This window comes from Petaurus breviceps, unplaced genomic scaffold (assembly GCF_028583685.1).
Source record: "Petaurus breviceps papuanus isolate PSGF00001 unplaced genomic scaffold, PetGlider_PUasm1.0 91133, whole genome shotgun sequence".
Taxonomy (NCBI): Eukaryota; Metazoa; Chordata; class Mammalia; order Diprotodontia; family Petauridae; genus Petaurus; species Petaurus breviceps.
Window position 1 is genome coordinate 97,904,856 of NW_027187419.1, and position 21,819 is coordinate 97,926,674.

At 34.8% G+C, this 21,819-nt stretch overlaps 1 protein-coding gene across 1 annotated transcript in view; it reads left to right on the forward strand.

Annotated features, from left to right (window-relative positions):
• LOC138154794 (kelch-like protein 41) overlaps nt 1-21,819 on the forward strand; it is a 50,047-nt gene that overhangs the window by 19,985 nt on the left and 8,243 nt on the right. Inside the window, exons 8-14 of the mRNA XM_069079782.1 lie at nt 3,769-3,831; nt 5,125-5,259; nt 9,705-9,788; nt 11,741-11,764; nt 14,610-15,731; nt 20,088-20,245; nt 20,374-20,481. Of these exons, the coding sequence (XP_068935883.1) occupies nt 3,769-3,831; nt 5,125-5,259; nt 9,705-9,788; nt 11,741-11,764; nt 14,610-15,731; nt 20,088-20,245; nt 20,374-20,481 (1,694 nt within the window). The remainder of the gene's footprint in view (nt 1-3,768; nt 3,832-5,124; nt 5,260-9,704; nt 9,789-11,740; nt 11,765-14,609; nt 15,732-20,087; nt 20,246-20,373; nt 20,482-21,819) is intronic.

A 21,819-nucleotide genomic window follows, 5' to 3' on the forward strand; every position in this document is an offset into this window, starting at 1 on the left:
TAATAGAAGGCAGTATAGCTCAGCTCTTCATCATAATTACTCCAACAAAGACTTAGGAAGAGCACCAGACCAAGTTGTAATTAGGAAATCCAAGGAGAAAACACAGTCATTTTTCCAGCCCACGTCTACAGACACTGGGGACTGGTCTAGCCAGAAAGGTACTGCACAGCCAAGGACTGAACTGGAACCCACAGATGTATACAGATCCAGTAGGGACAGAAGCCAGCTGACAGTTCTGTCAGTCTGATTTCCAGAACTGGGTAGCAGTTGAATATGGATTGAGGAGATAACCAGAGCCAATATGCTGCTGACCTGCTGCTTGTATCAGATCACTGTCAGGTCTCTTGCCTGAGGCTAAACAGAAGCAAGCAGCAGCTGTGTAGCTCTGTCTCCAGAGCAGGGTCTTGAATTCAGCTACCAATTCTGTCTGAGACCTACAGCCAATTGAACAAGGTAGAGAGCTCAGGCCTAGAGGAAGTTCTGTCACTGAAATTGTAGAGCTTTCTAACTGGCTTACATGGGCTTGGTTCAGCAGCAGTCCACTGGTACTCCAGCCAGCAAGCCTATAGTTGTTTTGCCTAGTCCCAAACCAAGCTTACATAGCTTCTAAACCAAGAGAGCAATGATCATACTTCTCCCTAAGACTACTTTGGGCCTACAGAAAGCTTTCAGGTCTCCATACTGAGGGGTCCCAAGATCCTATGAGAAAGCAACCTCCAGTATTCAGAGAAAGTAGCAGTAGGACCCCAAAGATTACACATCAGGACCAAATAAGACCCAAAAATTCCCTCCGTAAGTGTGCTGAATCTGGCCTTAACAAAAAGTTCCAGTTTGAAAAGTAAGGCTAGAAGAATAAGTAAATAATGAAAGATTCCCTCAATCAAGAGTCCTTCTGGTATCAGGGGCATCCAAAACTCAAACACATAAGCAGATGACTCAAAAATATCTACAATCAAAACCTAAAAGGAGAACACAGTGTGGACATAAGGTCAACCAAATTCCTGGAAGGTGTGAAGGGTTAACAGATGATTTTATAAATGAAATGAGAGTGCTAGAGGAAAAAATTGGAAAAGAAATGAGGGAAGAAGATTTAACAACTTCATACAAGATATATAAAACCTTACCCAAATAACAGACTTTTAGAAAAATAAACAGACCAAACAGAAGCTAATGACTCTTTGAAACAATAAGAAATATTAAAAACAAAGTTAAAAGCTTGAAAATTCAAAAGAAAATGTTAGCTATCTTATATCAAAAACAAGTGACCTGAAAAACAGATCAAGACAAAATATTTACGCTACATGAAAGCCATGACCAGAAAAAAAGAGTCTAGATATCATATTTCAAGAAATCATGAAAGAAAACTTCCATATCTATTACAAGCCAGAGGTCAGAGTGAAAGTAAAGAAGTAACCACTCACCCTTCTGAAAGAAACTCTAAATTTAAAGTTTCCAGGAACAAAATAGCCAAAATCCAGAGCTTCCAGGTCTAGAAAGGGAAAATATTGCAAGTAGCTAGAAATATTTCAGATCCCAAGGAACCACAGTCAAGATCACACCTTTGGCAGCCACCTCTATTAAGGAAGAGAGCTTTAAATATAATATCCCCCAAACTAAAAGATCTAGGCTCAACCAAGTATCAAAGAAAAAAATATTAATGGGGTACTCTGTGTTTTAGGTACAATTATTTTAGGAAACAATTTTATTTACCAGTAATCTAGTATCTAAATATTTTCTGAGTTTAAAGAAAGGTGAGCAAATTCGCATAGGTTCCTCATGTCCTCTGATGAGTCTCTTGGCACCAAGATAATTTTAGTTGACATTTATAGGAATTTTGAACAAAGGAAGCTCACAATATGTTAAAATACAGTTTGGTATTAATATGTCAGAAAACAGTTCAGTAACAAAAACACTAACCCACTCTTTTTGGACCTCTCCCCTCAAAGAATCAATGGAACTCCACCCAGAGATGTTATCCATAGCTTTTCTCTATGGAGAAGGGTGTTTTAGCCCAGATAGCTTCTGAGGAAGGGAAACTGAAGAGTAAGTTTAGATGAATAATAGTCCCTTGAACTCAGGTAAGGGGAAGGCAATAATATTATTTCCCTAAGAAAGTTCTTAGCTTTTTGTACTACCCAATTTCCTAAAAGGGGTTTTAGGCTGGAGAAAACATTATTAATATTTTCTGTTTTACCAAAAAGATGTTTAATATGTTTCCATACAAGAATAACCAACCTGATAAAAGTGAAAAAAGAAAAAAATATGGTGGCAGTAAAGGGTAGGGTAGAGTTGGGATGGACTTCTAATGAAATAACAGACTTCGAGGTATTCCTAATGCAAAGACTAGAATTGAACAGAAACCTTGTAATACAAACACAGGAGTCAAGAAAAACAAAAATAGTAAATACAAACCAATATTTTCATTCTGGGGGAGATAATACAAGTGTCTCCTCAGAACCCTAATAACATCAGGGGTTATAAAGAGAGTTAAGTAGGACAGAATTTAGGAGTGGTTTTATTATGTTTTAATAATCTTAACAGAAGAAAGGAAGGCGAGATAAAAAGGAATACGCTAGGGATGAAAGGAGTAAGAAACAGGAAGGGATGGGGGAAGTAAGTGAGGGTAGGAAGGGAGGAAGAGATTGAGGGTACTTGAACTTCACTTTCATCTGAACTGATCAGAGGAACATGGAGAAATAAAGCATTTATTAAACATTTGCTATATATTAGGTACTATGCTAAATTGGGAAACAAAAGAAAACATTATGATCTGTGTCCCTGTAACCTCCATTCATTTGCTTTAGGTCTGTCATCTAGAGCCATTTATAATAAGTCTAACACCACATGACAGTCCTTTCCATTTTTGAAGTAACTGTTATGATCCCCTAAGTCCCTTCTTCCTTTAGGTAAACATGCTAGACATCCTTCAAATTATAAGAGGGTTCATTGAGTGGGGAGGAGGAAGCACATATCCATTTGCATCACTTCTGCCAAAGAAGCCACAAAAGGGAATGGCCCTCAAGTGCTAACAGATCACTGGGCCCTGATTCTTTTTCTTTTTTTTTTTTTTTGGAGGGGGAAAGGTAGGGCAATTGGGGTTAAGTGACTTGCCCAAGGTCACATGGCTAGTATGTGTTAAGTCTGAGGCCAGATTTGAACTCAGGTCCTCCTGACTCCAGGACTGGTGCTCTATATTCACTGCGCCACCTAGCCGCCCCCTGATTTATTTTTTTTTAAGTTGCCTCTTACCAATGCATGACAGAGTCAGAAACACTTTTAGGAAATTGTACTTTTTTTTTTCTTTTTGGAGGGGAGAAGTTAGGGCAGTTGGGGTTAAGTGACTTGCCCAAGGTCACACAGCTAGTTTTTGTGTGTGTGTGTTAAGTGTCTGAGGCTGGATTTGAACTCAGGTCCTTCTGACTCCAGGGCCAGTGATCTATTCACTGCGCTACCTAGCCTCCCCCAAAATTGTACGTTTTTGTGATTGATAACTTTTTTTTACTTTCTTCGTTTGAAAATTCTGTTTGATTTTGATATTGGTGTGTTAATTGATTTTCAAGGTGTAATAATACAGGGAGAAATTTTTTATCGGTTAGATGTTGGTGGTTGTATTTATCATGCTACATTTATTGTGTTTATCATTGACCATGAAAAAATGGAATTATGGAATTAAAAGCTTAATAGTATAAGGGAATACTAAATGTTAAATAGTCTTTATCACCAAATAATCAAAAATGCATTTTTGTTTCTTTTTCATTTTATAACTAGCGTTCTATAAAGGTCAGAGATTCAAAGTTTGGTTTAGCACTTGTTATAGAGAGCTCTCAACAGGTAAGATATTTGATGTTTTTAACATTGTGTTTAATAAGTGCAAGATATGTGTGTGACAGCCTAGGTCTGAGGGTTTATTAATAATATAATATGATACTAGTCACCAATGGGGAGCACAAGTAAGAAAGGGATTATCTGTATGTGTAAAGTTACATAGGAGGACTGAAGGCTTATTTAGATGTTCCCAGAAAACCAATAATACTTGTTAGGTTAAGAAAATATTCTGTGGGTAGATCTTTTTTGGTTAGGTGTCATTTAAAAGGACATTGTACAAACTTTTATGCTTTATTTATCCCAACTTCCAGTAGAAATTAAGTAAAGTAAAATAATTATTTGGCCAGCTAGGTGGTAGTGCATTGAGTGCTAGACCTCAAGTGCAGCCCTTTGAATCTAAACTTCAGAGAACAAATGTCCCTAATTAAAGGATTTGTTCTGTGAGGTTTGGATTCAGTCAGAGGGCAGCACTTGAGGACCTAGAGGGCTACATGTAGCCTCAAGTCCTCAAGTTCCCCACCCCACCACTAGAGAAAGAAAATACAACCCAACCCACTCCAGTGTCTTGCCAAAAAAAAACCAGACACCAAACAGGCTCATAAATAGTCAGACACGACTGGAATGACTTAGGAAATCACACACACACCTGTATTTACTCTCTAAATTCAGTCCAAAAACCTGAATGTCTACCCATTCTTCTACTTTTAATCCTTTATTACTTGGAAGAGTTAATCTTGGTCAAAGCTAATACCTGTCTCCTTTTAAAAGTCAATGATTATTCCCAAGAAATAACTTGACAAAAATTTGGCTCCCTTAACCATTACAATCTGCTATGCTTTAAAATAACTAAATCAGTGGAAAAATTAAAAAGTATTTTTAATGCTTACAACATATCAGGCACTGTACTAAGTGCTAGAGATACAAATACAAGCAAGTAAAAATAGTCCCTACTCTCAAGGAGCTTTCTATTCTAATAGAGGATAGCATGTGGGGAGCCAGAGTTGGAAAGGGAGGTGGAGGATATTCACATGGTATATGGCTCAGAACTGACCAAAGTAGGGAACCTGAGACTGAAAAAGAAAAAGGGAAAACTTGCCAGTCAGAGATCAGGGTCCCAGGTGGGGCTGTAAGTGCTCAGAGTCCCCCCCAGTCTGAGGTGGTAGAAAAGAGAATAAGGAAGTCAGAGTACAGGTAGCCTGGTGTGGAGGTTGTTCTCTGGTGATCAATGATACTAGACCTTTATAATTTCTTATGTGATAGAAATGTTATTTCAGGCTTTTTAAAAATTATTTCTTGTAGAGTGGAGGATATGTTCTTGGTTTCAAAATAGATCCTGTGGAAAAACTACAGGAGTCAGTAAAGGAAATAAATTCACTTCATAGAGTCTATTCTGCCAGTCCTATATTTGGGGTGGATTATGAGATGGAAGAAAAGGTAATTTCTTCAGCTTACTAAATAATCAATTTGTCATATTGTTATATAATGTTTTTATGTTCAATTTCACAGATAACATCAGAACATTGCATATAAAAATTGTATTTTAATTTTTTTAATGATGAATAATTCATCAGTTCTGTCTGCCTAGCACTTTTCTTCCTCTACACATGCTTCTTGCCAACCCTCTGATTCTTTTAACCCCAAAATCCCTTTTTCACTTTTATCCCTTCCTGTACACTCATCATTATCCAGTTCAGCCATACTCTATCCCAGTCCTAATTGTTGCCTATCCATCCATCACTCTAGTCTCTTCCATTATGCCTGGTGGAATGCCAGTTCTATTGTGGGATGATGTCAGTACATTCTTTTTTATGGACATTTCCTCTACCTCTGTCTTGACTGAAAGTTGGTTCTTAATCCACAGGCCTCTCCAATGAAGGCTATTTCTGTTTTTGTTTTGTTTTTTTGCTTTTTGGAGGGCAATTGGGGTTAAGTGACTTGCCCAAGGTCACACGGCTAGTTTGTGTGTTAAGTGTCTGAGACAAATCTGGTCTCAGGTCCTCCTGACTCCAGGGACGGTGCTCTATTCACTGCGCCACCTAGCCACCCTTGAAGGCTATTTCTTTTGACACTTTACCTGTATTACAATAAGAGAAGGGGAAGTCAGCCTTGATGCCCAGTACCATTTCCAAATCATTGTTTACCTATCATTAATCAACAAGTATGCCTCTTTTAGAATCTGTTCATTATAACTATATCTATCTCATTCTTTTCCTAATCACAATTGTCAAGTGACTTCCAAGACACTCTCCTCTCTTCCTCAGTAACTTTAGCAATTGTCAGGCTTTTTCTCTGGCCCCTTGCCATAATTTAATCATCCATATTAATAACCCATCTGACACACAGTCTCCTTATTTAATGAATCTTCATTTGTGTTCTATGTAAGCCATCCATCAGCAGGACTATATATTCAGTCTCATCATTAGAGATAACTACCCTGCCACAAAGATCTCAAGCTCAGGATTCTCCTCAGATTCAGTTTCTTTATCTTCTACTTCCTTTCCCTGCCTCTACCTAACCTTCTCTCTACCTTCATCCTAACTTCTAGTCCCTTGATGCTCCTCTGTTCCCCAGGTTCACTAGTGCTATCCTAGTTTCACTTACATCTATACCTAGCTTGGACCTATCCATAGCCATTTTCATCATGACCTCTGTTCTTAATCCACATGACACTCACTAGCTGTGTGACTCTGGCAAGTTACTTAATCTGTGTCTGCCATGGTTTCCTCAACTGTTAAATGAGAATAATAAGGGTACCTACCTCCTAAGATAATATCCATAAAGCATTTAACACAGTTCCTGGCACACAGTAGGCACTTAAAACATATTAGTTTCCTTCTTCCTATCGTATTTAATGTGGAAATTCTTAACATTGTATCACCCTTCACTCCTTTTATTTTCTCAGCTTCTGTTCTCTGATGCAGGGGAAGCCTAGTCCAGCAGAAGGAGAACTGCCCTGAGAACCAAACACCAGGTTCTGATCCAACTCTTCAAACTTATTGTGCAAAGCAAGTAATTTCACCTCTCTGGATCTCAGCTGCCCCATCTCTAACATGAGGGAGTGGCACTTGATCTCCAGTGGTCTTTCCTCCTCTAACATTCTGTGATTCTGGGCCTTCACTGCTGAACAGCAACATTTTTAATTCATCTCTAGACTTTCAGATTCTACACATTAGACTTTACAGACTTTCTCCATGCTTCTAAATCTCTAAATCTCCTGTTTGTCTTCCTCATTTGCAACAGATGATTTCACCTTCTACTTTGCTGTGAATATGGAAACCATACAATATTGATTCCTTCATCCTTTTTTCTTTCTCTTACCCTTAGATTTCTGTGCATCCATTCATCATCTCATTCCCTCCAAAGATAAAGAGGTAGTCCTTCTCTTCCAAACAGAATTAAGTATGCTCTTCTTTCCACTTCTTCCCACTTCCTCCAGGACTTTACTTCCTAAATTCTTTTCTTTCTCATTTCTTCAAAATTCTGTTCCACTAGTTCAGTCTTTCTGCCAATTAGAGATCAGTTCTACCCTCTTTAAAATATAAACACACACTTTTATTCAACCATGACATTCACTGATGCTGTAATTTTCATCTCTCTTTTTTACTTCTGTTTTTTTCAAGAGAAGTCTTTTCCTTGCTTCTTCCACTTTCTCACTAAACATACAAAAAAACCCAAACAAACCCAACCTCATATATTAAACCTCTGTGATCTATCTTCTTTCCCCATCACTCCATTGAAATTTCTCTCGGAGATTCTCAGGGACTTTTCATTTGCCAAATCCATTTGTCTTTATTGTTAGGTTTCATTCTTCTTAATCTCTCTGCAGCATTCAGTAATGTCGAGCTGCCTCTTCCTTTTGTTCATTCACTCATCAAACTTTGAATATCTTCTTTGTACTAGATACTGTCAGATATAAAGATGAATAATATTGAACTTAAGTTCTCAAACAACTTAAAATTTAGAAGGGAAGATGACATAACCACAATTCATTGTAAAAAAAAATGTGATACATGCAATGACAGAAGTACAAAATGCTTTAAAAAAAACACTCCTATCCCTTGGCTTCTGTGTCCCTGGATTATTCTGCTTCTCTGTTTAGATCTCTAACTCTAGACAGGTTTCCTTTGTGATCTTACTTGAAGCTTCAAATATCACCCCTAGGTGGATAAGTCTCAAATCTTTGTCCTTGACCACTCACCTGGGGTACCATTCCCCCATTTCCCCCATTTCCCCCATCACATGTAGGACTTTTCCACCAACATCTCAAAACATGTCTAAAACTATATTCTTCTTCTTTCTAACTCCAGACTAGTTTCTCTTCCTTGTTTTCTTACTTCTGTTAATTGTACCACCATTCTCCTAGGGATTCACATCTATGACCTCATCCTCTGCCCTTTCTTCATTCCTAACCCTCATTTAGTCACCAAGCCCTAACAGTTTTTCCTTCATGTGCCTGTCGAATCTGTATCTTCCTTTCTGTTCTTATTGTCATCTCCCATTTCAGGTCCTTATTTCTCACATTTGGATTCTTAAAAGTTTATTCTCCTTATAGATTTTCCCCCTCTCTTGGCCATCCAACATTATTACTTCCAGAATACCCCTAAAGCCTATTTTGTTTGTATAATTTCCCTATTTTAAAATTGTCTTAACTCTCAACACATAGCCTGGCATTAAGGTCCTAAACAGTATAGCGCCAGCTTGCTTTTCTAACATTATATAGTGTAAAGCCATCACATAAATCTTATAGCCCAACAAAATCCTACAAAAGTGCATTACTTGCCTTTCTTAAAACATAAATTGTTAGCCTTTGTCTTGACGCAAGCCATTCTTCCACTTGGAATATCCCCTACCTGATCTTCACCTCTCAGACTCATTCCAGGCATAGCTTAAGTGCTACCTCTTTTATGAAACTTAACTTCCTCACTACTTGGACATGATTGGTAACCTTCCATTTTTTGTTTTTGTTTTTGTTTTTTTCTTTTTGGAGGGGGAAGGTAGGGCAGTTGGGGTTAAGTGACTTGCCCAAAGTCACACGGCTAGTTTTTGTGTGTTTTGCTAGTTAAGTATCTGAGGCCAGATTTGAACTCAGGTCCTCCTGACTCCAGGGCTGGTGCTTTATTCACTGTGCCACCTAGCCGCCCCAACCTTCCACTTTGAATCCTATGGCTCTTAATATTTGCTTTTCCTTGTATTATGATTATTTATTTGTTGCCTTATTATTTTTATACAATTCTTATCTCTTCTATTAAACTGTAAGTTCCTTTAAGGCAGGAACTGCAGAATACATTTTTGTAACCCACACATGCTCTCTGATTTAAAATTCATTTAACAAATATTTATCAGGCACATAGTATATAGCATTGTGCCAGTGACATAAATCATAACATTTTATTCGAACTTAACTTGAAAATGTTCCCACATAGCCTTTTTTGATATTTCACAAATACAGATTCTGTTTAATTACTACTTTGAGGGAAAATCAAAATTTCATACTATCAAAAAAACCAAGTATGTGAAAAAAGTGATCACAAAAATACATATACTCTTGTGTCTAAAGTTTATCCAAATGTAGTATGTGTAATATTTGCCAGCTAAAATAATTTGATGTTGACCTAATTTATTTTCGAAACCCAAATTTCAGTTGAAACTCACATAAATTATTCCTTTTAATATTCAAATTGATTTATAATTGAAAATGATTGTTTAATAGTAGAATGTAGCTCAAATAGGAGATTTTAAGACAGTAGTAGTTACTGTTATTGAAGAAAATTCCCAAATAACATTTTCCTAATGAAAGTTGTAAAATTATTACAACTTTGATTTATCTTATCAGCCTACATTTCTGTGCAGCTTAATTTACAAAGTGTCTTGTTTTACAGCCTCAGCCTCTTGAAGATCTGACAGTTGAACAAATTCAAGATGATGTAGAAATAGAGTCTGATGAACACACTGATGCTTTTGTGGTAAGCATCTGTAGCAGCAAGCACCCCACGTGTCCTCAGGGTTTGCTGCCACCACAGGTTCTTGGATCTGCTTTGATAAAGGAAAGCAACTCAAAATGGGTTAATAAGCTTACTTTAATCAGTCAGACATATATCGTTTACCTTGTTCAGGGGGAAAAGGTCAGCACCCCGAACTTCAAAGTATACAGGCAGAAGTATCAAGACAGAAACAGATCAAGCAGACAGCTTTCCAAACTGTCCAGCCATTACATCCATACCCAATCAACATCTGGATTTCAACATCTGGGTTTTTCAAAGCGAAGGGATGCGGGGGGGCTCCAGACAACGGCTTCCCAGAATCCATATCAAATCACAGAACACTTCTCAAAGTGAGCCCCCAAAACAAAGCTACACATCAAGGCTTATATAGCCTTCTCCTGGCTCAGAGAATGTAACAACCTTTTGGACCCACTGGCCAATCAAAAAGTATCTACTGAAAAACAAGCCTCCCACCCCAGGCTCCAGGTGCACTTTAGCCTAGGGGCAGAGAAGATCTTTAAAATTTACATTCCCATTACAGCATCCTCAAAGGATCCATTGAATTGCTATAATTTTTATCTCTGTGGTTTAACTAAGTAAAGTATTAGTCAATAAAATAAATACCCTAGAACTTGGGACATTTGAGAGTGAAGCTATCTTAAGCACATGATTTTTCAGTATAGGATCAAAGATATGTGTATTATCTTCTAGTCTAAGAATATTTTGACTTTTTAAAGTGGAAGTATAGTCATTCAGATGATTTGAGACAAAAAGTTTCTTCAGGCTTTGGACTAGTAGAGGGTATTAAAGACAGTAAGTTTATTCTAAAATTGTATATTTCGTTGTCTCATTTACAGTGCCATTCACCCAAAAAAATCCAATAATTAACAACACATTTTTTATTTGTGAATTCTTTCTCTGGTGAATTAAAAACCTTTGCAGAGATTCATTCTTCTGTCTTCTCTTGATTATTCCCTGTTAATTATATAGGCATATCCTATTTGCAAATGTAGAATGTTCAGTTTTCATACTGATATTGTCTGGTCAAAAAAAAAATTGAGAAATTTCTCCTCTGTGTTGCTACTACAGGGAACTCTAATAAACACTGGTAAAATTAAATACCCAAGAAGGGAAGGTAGTTTTAAAAAATTAACTTGACCAGAATATTTCCTTGATAGGTAGTAAGGCAGAAAAATTTTGAAGCAGAAGTGTAAAAAGTGTAGAACCAGTTTAATTATTAACATGTTGCCATGCCAAATCATATCCAGAGAAAATATTTTCGATAGATCATATTAATGATTTTTGCCAACATAGGTGAAACTTATAAGTCGATTATAAGTTAACTCATTTTATCTTTTTAAAAGAAAATAGTACTAATAATAGTTAATTCAATACATACATTTGGATGTGTGTTTGCTCTACTAACATAGATCAAAACCCTACCTGAGTAAATGGCTTCATGAATACTATGGCTAAAAAAAACCTCCTCAATTAGTTATCAACCCTCTCATAAATATGGCTTCCTAAACTTTGTTATTCTGACTCTTGGAACACCAATAGATTAATCTTCTGGCCCATACTTGATATTTTCCTGGCCTGGAGAGACCTGCCAAAGCTTTCAATACATTGACATAGCCTTTGAAAACTCATACCTCAAAGAGGCAGCAGAATAAGACCTTAGTGGAGTAGTAATTCTGTCATATATTTTTGTTTAAAACTTACAGCAAAATATTTTCATAGCTATGTAAAATATTAACATGAATTAGATGAATTCTCTTACTTCAAATTTCAAAAAGAAAAAAACATTTATATGGAGAAGATGTAAAATTCATTTAGTTATAGAATCAGTCTGAAAATTACTTGTTACACTGACCCCATTTAGTCTTGATAATCTGTTAGATATGTGAAATTTAATAGATTTCTTTTTCTCATAGGCTTATTTTGCTGATGGCAATAAGGTAAGGCTATTTACCTTATTCTAAAAATTATATATTATCATTTGGTATTCACAAACTTATGTACAATCTTTTGTTTATTCCTCTTTCTTGCCTATGCTCTTTTCTCATCTTAACTGTCAAAAAGCAACAAGATCGTGAACCTGTATTTTCAGAAGAACTGGGACTTGCAATAGAAAAGTTGAAGGATGGATTCACCCTACAGGGACTTTGGGAAGTAATGAGTTGACCTTGATTTGAGCTGGATTTCTATTAAAAGATAGTTTAAGATTGAAGATACTAGTGGTCTGGTATAACATATTGAATAGTCATATGTAAAGTATAAACTTAAAAGAATTTAAGAAAAAATGCATTTATCAAAAACGTTATTGCCAGTTGCCTTGCCTATCCTAAATATACATATATATGTATATATATATAACGGAATTGGATTTAATTTGTTGAATTTATTTGCTATACATAGCATTTTAATCTCGTACACATATGATTTTGCTGATATAAAATGACTGCAATATGATTGTGTTTAATAAAGAGTATTTGTATGGTACTTTTTAATGTTTTGCAAATATTATTTAGGAGAATAGGACAGGAACTCTGATTGAATCTGAGATGAACTTTTCTGAATTTAGGTAGGTTAAGATATATCTTATGCTGTAGTGGAAAGAGCACTTGCCTTGGGGTAAGAACATCTGCCTTTGGATTTCAGCTCTGTTCCTTATACTGTGTGAGTGCTTCCCTTTACCTCCTAGGGCCTGTTTGCTCATCTGCTAAAGAAAGGGGGTGACAGTGATCTCTGTGGTCCTTTTCAACCAGGTTTAAATGTGTTGCTACACTGTTTCAACTATAAACTTCTTGAATATCAATTAGTACCATTTTTTCTCCCTAATTTGGGGGTCTTTTTTTTTTTTAAAGTAAAAGTAAATTTAAAAATTCTGGAACTTGTTGTAAATTGGTCTCTACTCGAAATTTTGAGTTACTATTTAGGAGATTATTTTATCAATAGATATTTTGTTTAATGCTTTTTTAAAATAAAATATTTCTTTTGCCATTTTATTGCTACAATGGTTTTCTGGTATTCTCCTTGTTTATGTTTATTATGGTTTGGAGAATAACTTTCAATTACTAGTTAGTTGCACATTCAATGATATGTGCTAGCTATATAAGCTTAACAGAGGCTTAAGAAAACAATTTATGTTCAGAATTATAAATTTATTGTAAATAATATCAATTTCAAGAGGTACCATTATGAAAATTACCTATAACTATGTTTTGTTTTGGTTTTATTAAATTCTATAATACCTTTTTCCTGCTGCATTGTAAAAAGTAGTGTCAGCTTAGTCACTAAATTGTATTTGTTATATGTCATGCACAAAGAAAAACTACTATAAAAATTGCTGAGTTTTAATGTCTAATATCAGGTGGATCACATCATAGGATTTTCATCTGACTCATTAAGACCTTTCAAATGTTAGGTGTTATCATGACTCAAGAAATGACTCATTTATTGTTTAAAGGGAGGGGGTAAGCAGCTGTTATATGTTTTCTAGAGAGATAAAACCTTCAGTAGTGTCTATAAATGGAAAAGAGTCAATGAGCTCTCCTTTCAGCTGTTGTTTTAGCAGCTGACAGCACTATGGAATGGACTTCATTATGATGTAAAATAGAAGAAAACTGTTATCCATTTTTAGAGGACTTAGAAACTTGCTAATGGTTTATGGTATGTTTGTAGGAATTCAAACAGAATTTGTTTGTGTTTGTAAAGCATGGCCAGTTTTAGAAAATCTAGAAAATCCAATCATGAAGCACATATAGAAAGTCAAAACATTTTCATAACTGCTATATAAATTGAGCTCTGCTTATTCAAAGTGTTTTTAACTTGTAGCAGTTAAAAAATTGAAACATTTATAGTTTCCTATATTTTCCCAAAATTGTAATGTTTGCTTTAGAAAAATGATTTTCAAATTGTATATGTCATTATGACTATCATTCTATACAGTCTTCAAATGTGTATAAAATTTTTGTAATGTCCACAAGTGAAATGCTTTGATCTTTTTAATATTTTATAAAAACATTTTCAATATTTGTAAATTATTTGATTATCCATACTTCTTATAAATTTTCCATTTAAATTAAAGATAATTCAGAATGTCATAGTAGAAAAGAGATAAGTGATTTCTCTCCATTATTTGGATTACAATGCATTTGGGTCTTTACAATTATTTTAAGGATTCATTTTAAAATCATACTTAAAGAATTATAATGTCTTTTCTTTTGAAGAAAAAAAATTCTTTCCTGTTTTAGCTAGAAACTTGTGGAAAATTTGTTATGAAATATTTCTTCATGTTACATTATTTCTAAGACTATATGAGATCAAAGTTTAAAGTAGCTGACTGATACAGACATATCTCATCCTCCTGTGACTGAGGCATCATCAATTCAGAGGGCCAAATAGTTTCACTGGTAAACACGTTTTTGAAGAATGACTCATTTTTATAATTCTCTCATTGTATGTAGAGAGTTTCTTTTCTTTTATCCTTATTCACCTATTTGCTAATACTTTATATACTTTGTCCTCCACTTAATTTAAAGGTCTTGTTTCATAGTTATTTCCTTAGTGACAAAAAGTTCCAGTTGCTTCTTTCAGTCTCTAACAGCTGCAAGAACAACCCTTCTTTCTAAACTAGCCATCCTAAATTCCAGTTGTGAGAGTGGATATCTATATTTAGCTACTAGCAGGATTAAATTGCAAAGGCTTCAAGCTAAGCAAAGCACATTGATCTGCCTTTTTTACAGCTAGACCTGTGTGCTGCACAGAGCTAAGGCCTTCAGTTTCCCCTTCCTTACCCAGGTTACTCACAAAATGGATTCCCAGCGGGAACTCGCAGAGGAACTGCGGCTTTACCAATCCACCCTTCTTCAGGATGGTCTAAAAGATCTCCTGGATGAGAAAAAATTCATCGATTGCACCCTAAAAGCAGGTGACAAAAGTCTTCCTTGCCACCGACTGATTTTGTCAGCTTGTAGCCCTTATTTCCGTGAGTATTTCTTATCAGAAATTGATGAGGAGAAAAAAAAGGAGGTAGCACTAGATAATGTGGACCCTGCCATATTGGATTTAATCATCAAATACCTTTATTCAGCCAGTATTGATCTCAATGATACAAATGTGCAAGATATTTTTGCCTTGGCTAGCCGCTTTCAGATCCCATCAGTGTTCACTGTCTGCGTTTCCTATCTTCAGAAGAGACTTGCTCCTGGTAACTGTCTAGCCATCCTGAGATTAGGTCTTCTTCTCGACTGTCCAAGACTTGCGCTATCTGCTCGTGAATTTGTATCCGATCGCTTTTTACAGATTTGCAAGGAAGAGGATTTTATGCAACTTTCCCCACAGGAACTGATCTCAGTTGTTTCAAATGATGGCTTAAATGTAGAAAAGGAGGAAGCAGTGTTTGAAGCAGTAATGAAATGGGTCCGAACAGACAAAGAAAACAGGATAAAAAATCTTGGGGAAGTATTTGATTGTATCCGTTTTCGTCTTATGACAGAAAAATATTTCAAAGATCATGTTGAGAAAGATGATATAATTAAAAGCAACCCTGACCTTCAGAAAAAAATCAAAATTTTAAAAGATGCTTTTGCAGGAAAACTCCCTGAGCCTAACAAAAATGCAGAGAAGACTGGTGCCAGTGAGGTGAATGGTGATGTGGGTGATGAAGATTTGCTTCCTGGATACCTGAATGACATTCCCAGGCATGGAATGTTTGTCAAAGACCTCATTCTTTTGATTAATGATACAGCTGCAGTGGCTTATGACCCCACAGAAAATGAATGTTACCTTGCTGCACTGGCTGAGCAGATTCCCAGAAATCATTCCAGCATAGTCACCAAACAAAATCAAGTGTATGTTGTAGGAGGATTGTATGTAGATGAAGAAAACAAGGATCAGCCTCTACAGTCATACTTCTTTCAGGTAGGAACCTCTTTATTGCTGTGCAAATAGTGGAATATAAAGAGAACTCTCAGTTAACATTTACTAAAAGGTGGGCAGAAGCAAGGAAGAGAGGTGAAACCTTTAGTCAGTTTGGGTTTTTTTTTATATTTCATATAAAAGGTTTCATAAGTAATGGGGTTGAAATTACTATTTAAATGATGTTTCAGGATTATCCATACATTGAAATAAATTGAAATTAGATGTGTCATATTTCCCACTGATAAATGGAAAGGTGGTTATAATTCTTTATATAGCATTCTTAGTATGCTACTGAAATATATCATCATTGGCACAATTAAATTTGGCATGGTTTTATTTCTGAAAATTTGGTTAATATTTTCTTTTAAAGAAAAGTGATTCACCTAATTCATATGAGTAAGACCTAATTGGTCAAATAGTCATCTGTTACCCCAAGATTCCATGAGATATTTTGAGAGGTGGGTCTGGAAAATATTTATAACAATGAAATTTCATCCATTTTTTTGTATGGTTATGAATCTTATTGTAAATAGATCTAGCTTATTCCTTGTTTTAATTAATGATGTATTTTATTGCCTTCTAGATGAAAATTATCTATTCATGCTGATGTGAATTAAGCATATTTAAAATTCTTAATTGTTATAACATTACAGTATTTCTTAAGGTTATAACCACCTTGATATTTTTATCTATATCAACTTAACATGATTTATGAAACTAGAGAATTTTCCAGTTTTACACACACATATTTTGAGGAACTTGTGACTGAAAAATCATTGATAAATCATTTGATTTGAGGAGAAATGTTTACATATAGTCAAAGAAAATGACTAACAGTTTTAAATTAAATCAGTAGCTTATCAACTTTAGTACTGCCAGTACTTTATAAGCTCATAAGAGTTTGTTTGGCTTATGACTAATTATGGCATAGAATGGATAGTTAGAATGACAAAATGAAGGAAAAATAACACCTCAAAATTACTTTCATAGAGTATTTTAAAAATATGTGTATTTGTTTATATGTTTAATATTATATATTTAATTATAAATTATTAATATTAAAATTATTAAATTAATTGTATTTAATTTAAATTATATTTAATATGTTTTTAAATGTGTTTAAAAGAAAGTATTTATAAAATACTAGCTTTAATCATAGCCAATAATATTGTAGTAACTGCTATTTATAGATGCCTAAACATATTGTATATCTTTTCTTGATTTTCATAATTCCAGAGAAGTTTATTATGAAATAAAATATTTATTTCCAGTGCATACACAGGCCATACTCCTCAATATCTGAATACAATTTTAAAAATAACATCAAATGCCACCCTCATTTTAAATTCAGCAATGATATCAGTTTCAGAATGAGTAAATTAAATGACAAAGCCTAATCATACACAAAATAGTATGAGTCACTAAATAACAAGAACAAAACTGAAGACCATTATTACGTAATGAGTAGTAATTATATCTACAGAATAATTCTGAAAAGATACTTGACTTTGCTAAAGTTTTATTTCATATAACTCTTAGTTGAACTTCATCTAGAACTGGTTCACAGTTTCATTTATTGTAATAATCATAATAAATTAAAGTACTTTGACATTTGCAAAATTCTTTACATATATTATTTCATTTGGACTTCACAATAGCTCAGTGATTATATGTATTACAACTGTTTTTAGTCCAATTTTACAGATGAGGAGCCTGAATCTCAGACAGGTTGAGTTAGTTACTGTTGGTCATACACCTAGTACATATCTGAGGCAATATTTAAAGCAAGTTTCCTCAGACCCAGGAAGACCAAAGTTTTTGTTCACTACCCTAGACTGCATCCAATGCTAATTTTTTATTTCCTGCCTGCAATTCCTTTTTTTTCTGTCAGTTCTCATTTTTTAATTCTGTAAGCCTAACTAATAACTTTTTTTTATACTGGAAGCAATTATGAATAACAATTCAGCTATGGTTCCTGACTCCCTGCCAGCACCACTCTTACTGTGTCCAAAAAGCAATGTAGTAGAACAGATTGTAATCAAAGAAAGATTTTATAGCAAAACTTCATTAAAAGTAGTATTTCTGGCTAGACTATTTGATTAATGATTTGGGACTTTGCATTCTATTATTTTAATATTTGTTTAAAACAATAGTTTTGGAAATCTTAGTTCCTAATTATAAATTACAGACTGGGAAAATTACAAACTGAGAATTTTCAGACAAATGTAATAAGCAGCTAGATGATGCAGTGGACTGAATGCTGGATCTGGAGTAAGAAAGACTACTTCACAGGTTCAAAACCAGCCTTAGACACTAGCTGTGTGATCCAGGGCAAGTAACTTAAAACATTTGCCTCAATTTCCTCATCCAGAAAATGAGCTAGAGAAGGAAATGGCAAACTACTTCAGTGTATCTGCTAAAAAAAACCCCAAATGGGGTCATGTAGAGTCAGATGTGACTAAACTGCAATAAAAATATCCATAGAAATTAAGCATTCATAGAACTTAGAGTTGGAAGAGATCAGGACCTTCAACATTATCTGGTCCAAGCCCCTCATTTTAAGGATATAAAATTGAAGATCTAAATATTAAGATTTTGCTGGAGTTCAGATAACTGAACTTAAAACCTGTGTCCTCCAATATTCAGTATTCTGTTCTTACTACCATACTGGCTTCTTCATCCAGATATACAAAAATTAAGAACTCAGTGACCTCGGTCACAATCTAGAAGTCATAATTATTAAGTGAAATACAAGCCACATGAGTGCATATTGGCATTGAATTTATTCTTCAACATTCAGTATCATCATTCTGTAACTGATTAAGCTAACTTGTCAGAACACAGAAGCATTCTGAGAGACAAAGGAACATATGTCTTTGAGAACTATCTTCCTAGTTGTGATTATGTAATGATTTTTACCATTCAAAAACTGTAATTTAATTTACTTTTGCTAAGTGGAAACAGCAGGACAAAAAACAGTCCTACAGTACTACTCCATTCTCTCAAAAATAGTGTTCACATGCCTTAGTGTTATGAAACAAAAAGCAAAATCATAAAATTGCCACATTTTGATCTTGACCAAACTATTATCATCCATTTTTATGCAAAAGAATAGAGGGTAACTTAGAATTGCAGATGTAGCTATGACAAAAAAAGTTATTAGCTTAAAGCAGAAAAGAGAGAAAAGTTTATTTCAAATGACTTGAAACAAGTCTTTAAGAAATTTAAATCCAACTGAGATTGACATGAGTCAACATCTTTAAAACTAGAAACAACATTTACAAAGTTAAAAATTAGAAGAAAATCTAAGGAACAAAAAACTGTGGCTTAATTCTCCAGCTGTTCAATGAACTGAGCGATAGGTGCAGCTGGGGGGATACTGGCTTAGGGGAAATGCTAATTATAGCCAGGAGGATAAAAACCTTTCAGAACTGATAGTGCTGCCTGTGGCTGGTTGGCTGTTGGATGCCTGGGATCACTCATATCCTAAAAGATGGTTCTCGCCTCCTTCCTCTTAAGACTCCACACACATTTTACATGACCTCATGTCTCCACAATTTTTAAATTATTCTCATGTCTCAGAAAGGGAAGGGAGGAAAGGAGCATTTATAATAGTACCTATGATGTGCCAGGTATTATACTAAGCACTTTACAATTATCTCATTTGATCCTCACAACCACACAGTTAAGGAAACTGACACAGCTAGTGTCTGATGCCAAATTTAAACTCAGGTTTTCCTGACTCCAGACTCAGAGCTTTATCTGCTACATCATGAGGGGCAGCATGGTGGAATGTATTGAGAGCTAGTCTGTAAAATTCAGTAATTCTGATTTAATCCTGCCTCTGACACTACTGGTTTTGTAACCATGGGCAAGTCAAACCAATCAGTTCTTCTAGGCAATGCTGTAGTATTTTAAATTGCAGGGTAATTTCACATCTGTATAGGTAGAGACATTTCTTTTAACAGGAGTTCTCTACACCAAACAAATGAAAGGTTTAGTTCAATTTTTAAAAACTAAATGCTCTTTTTTTTTTTCTTTAGTACTGCCAGGATAGTACAGCTTAATTTTTAAAAATCAGAAAGGGAAAAGGACAACCTTAAATATGGTTGTAATACCACTAGATTTTCAGTTTCTTTTAGGGCCTGAAGATGATCCTGTTAACATTAGTTACTGTAGCTGATTGTGCCTTTAAAATTTTTTTTTTATAATTCATAGATGTAGTGCTATCCCTTTTTATTTTGGTATGTTTTTTCACAATTTTGAATACCTTAATGTACTGTGAAATGTGTACAGTACAGCCTTGATATTTTCATTCCCCATCTCTATAACCTCCTTACTGTGTCATTTTTCCAGTTTGATAATGTAGCAGCTGAATGGGTTGGACTTCCTCCTCTTCCATCAGCCAGGTGTCTCTTTGGTCTGGGAGAAGCAGATGACAAAATCTATGTAGTTGCTGGCAAAGATCTTCAAACAGAAGCTTCTCTAGATTCAGTTTTATGCTTTGATCCTGTGTAAGTTGGTATTCCATTTATTTTCACCAAGTATCCAAGTATTTATTAAGTGCTTATTATGCCTTCGTGTTTTGAAAACCCTGTATTTAATGAAAGCACATACATCCTCTCATCTTCTAATTATATAGGGCTATAAAATGGAATGAAGTAAAAAAGCTTCCTATCAAAGTCTACGGCCATAATGTGGTTTCACATAATGGAATGATATATTGTCTGGGAGGAAAGACAGATGACAAGTAAGTACTCTAAAATTTCATGACTTATCCCGGGAGAAGTATTATAAAATAACCTTCCTCTTTTGCCTTGAATTCATATTTCCAAAATGGGAAGTCCTAATTTGGCTGTGTTTTGTATGTTGAGAGCAAAATAAAAATTTTCTGAACTTAATTGTCAATAGAGATATAAAGGAATCTGAAAAAAAAAAGATATGTAGGATGCTCTGTATATTCTGGCAGAAGTACTACATTAAAATTGAAAAGTTTCTAAAGTAAATTGAATAGAGCATGGTAGAATGCTGGGAAAAGAGTATAAAAACCCCATTTGAATATTTCATGTTATAATGAAAGAACTCTACATGGGAGTTATGAGTTAGAATGCTCTATCTCCAATCCTTGATATACTGAGCTTCTTTCTGTCTGATTATACTAAAAAAAGAAAAAGAACACAGAAACACAGAATTTAATTATTTCATTCAACGTAGACAAATTATCTGGCTATTTATTCTTTCAAATGTTACTGTACTAAATAATACAGCTAATTTATACTATATGTTGGTGAGAGAGAATGTTGTCAGGAGAGTTTTAATCAGAATAGGCCTAGTCATGAGAATTTAGTATAATAACGTCAAGGTATCTTCTCAGTTTGTCCATGAGTACTTTCTTCATGTTGATTTTTGTATTAATCGGTGATGCCCCCAATTCCCCTGACCACATATCAGAAATCTAGTTAATGATTTGTTTGGCCCAAGAAAGTTACATAAGACAAAGTTACAAATTGTGTTTAACTTTGCCTCTAATCTTCACTTGTGGCTCTTGAAGCTACTTAAATGACACAGAATCATGAAAAGGGGACAAAAGGGGAAAAAAAAAAGTATTTAGATTACCACAGGTAATGTTCAGACACTTTACCACAATTTTGCATTTTTAGAAAGGTGGAGTCATAATATGAGATCCAGAAGGGATATTAGTTTAGGTCATCTTGTCCAACATTTTCATTTTACAGACAAGAAAACTGAAGCCTAGAACAGTGATATGGCTTTCTTAAGCTCAGCCAAGGTAGTAAGTTAGTATAACCAGAAACTGAACCCAGACCTCTGACTCAGAAGCTACAGTGCTTTCCCACAAACTACAATGCCTCTGGAGTAAGGAACAATGTCTATATTTTGGTACTGACAACACAACTTCTAAAAAATTTTCTGTCATTCATCAAAGATGACAAATGTAGCACAGAGCATTCAGTTAAAAAGCATGAAAGTAACATTTTGTATCCTGTTAAAAGATTCCATCCACATACAAATACAATTTATTAGAATTGTCATATCTTAGTGAGTACCAGCTAAGAGGTCTAAATGACTA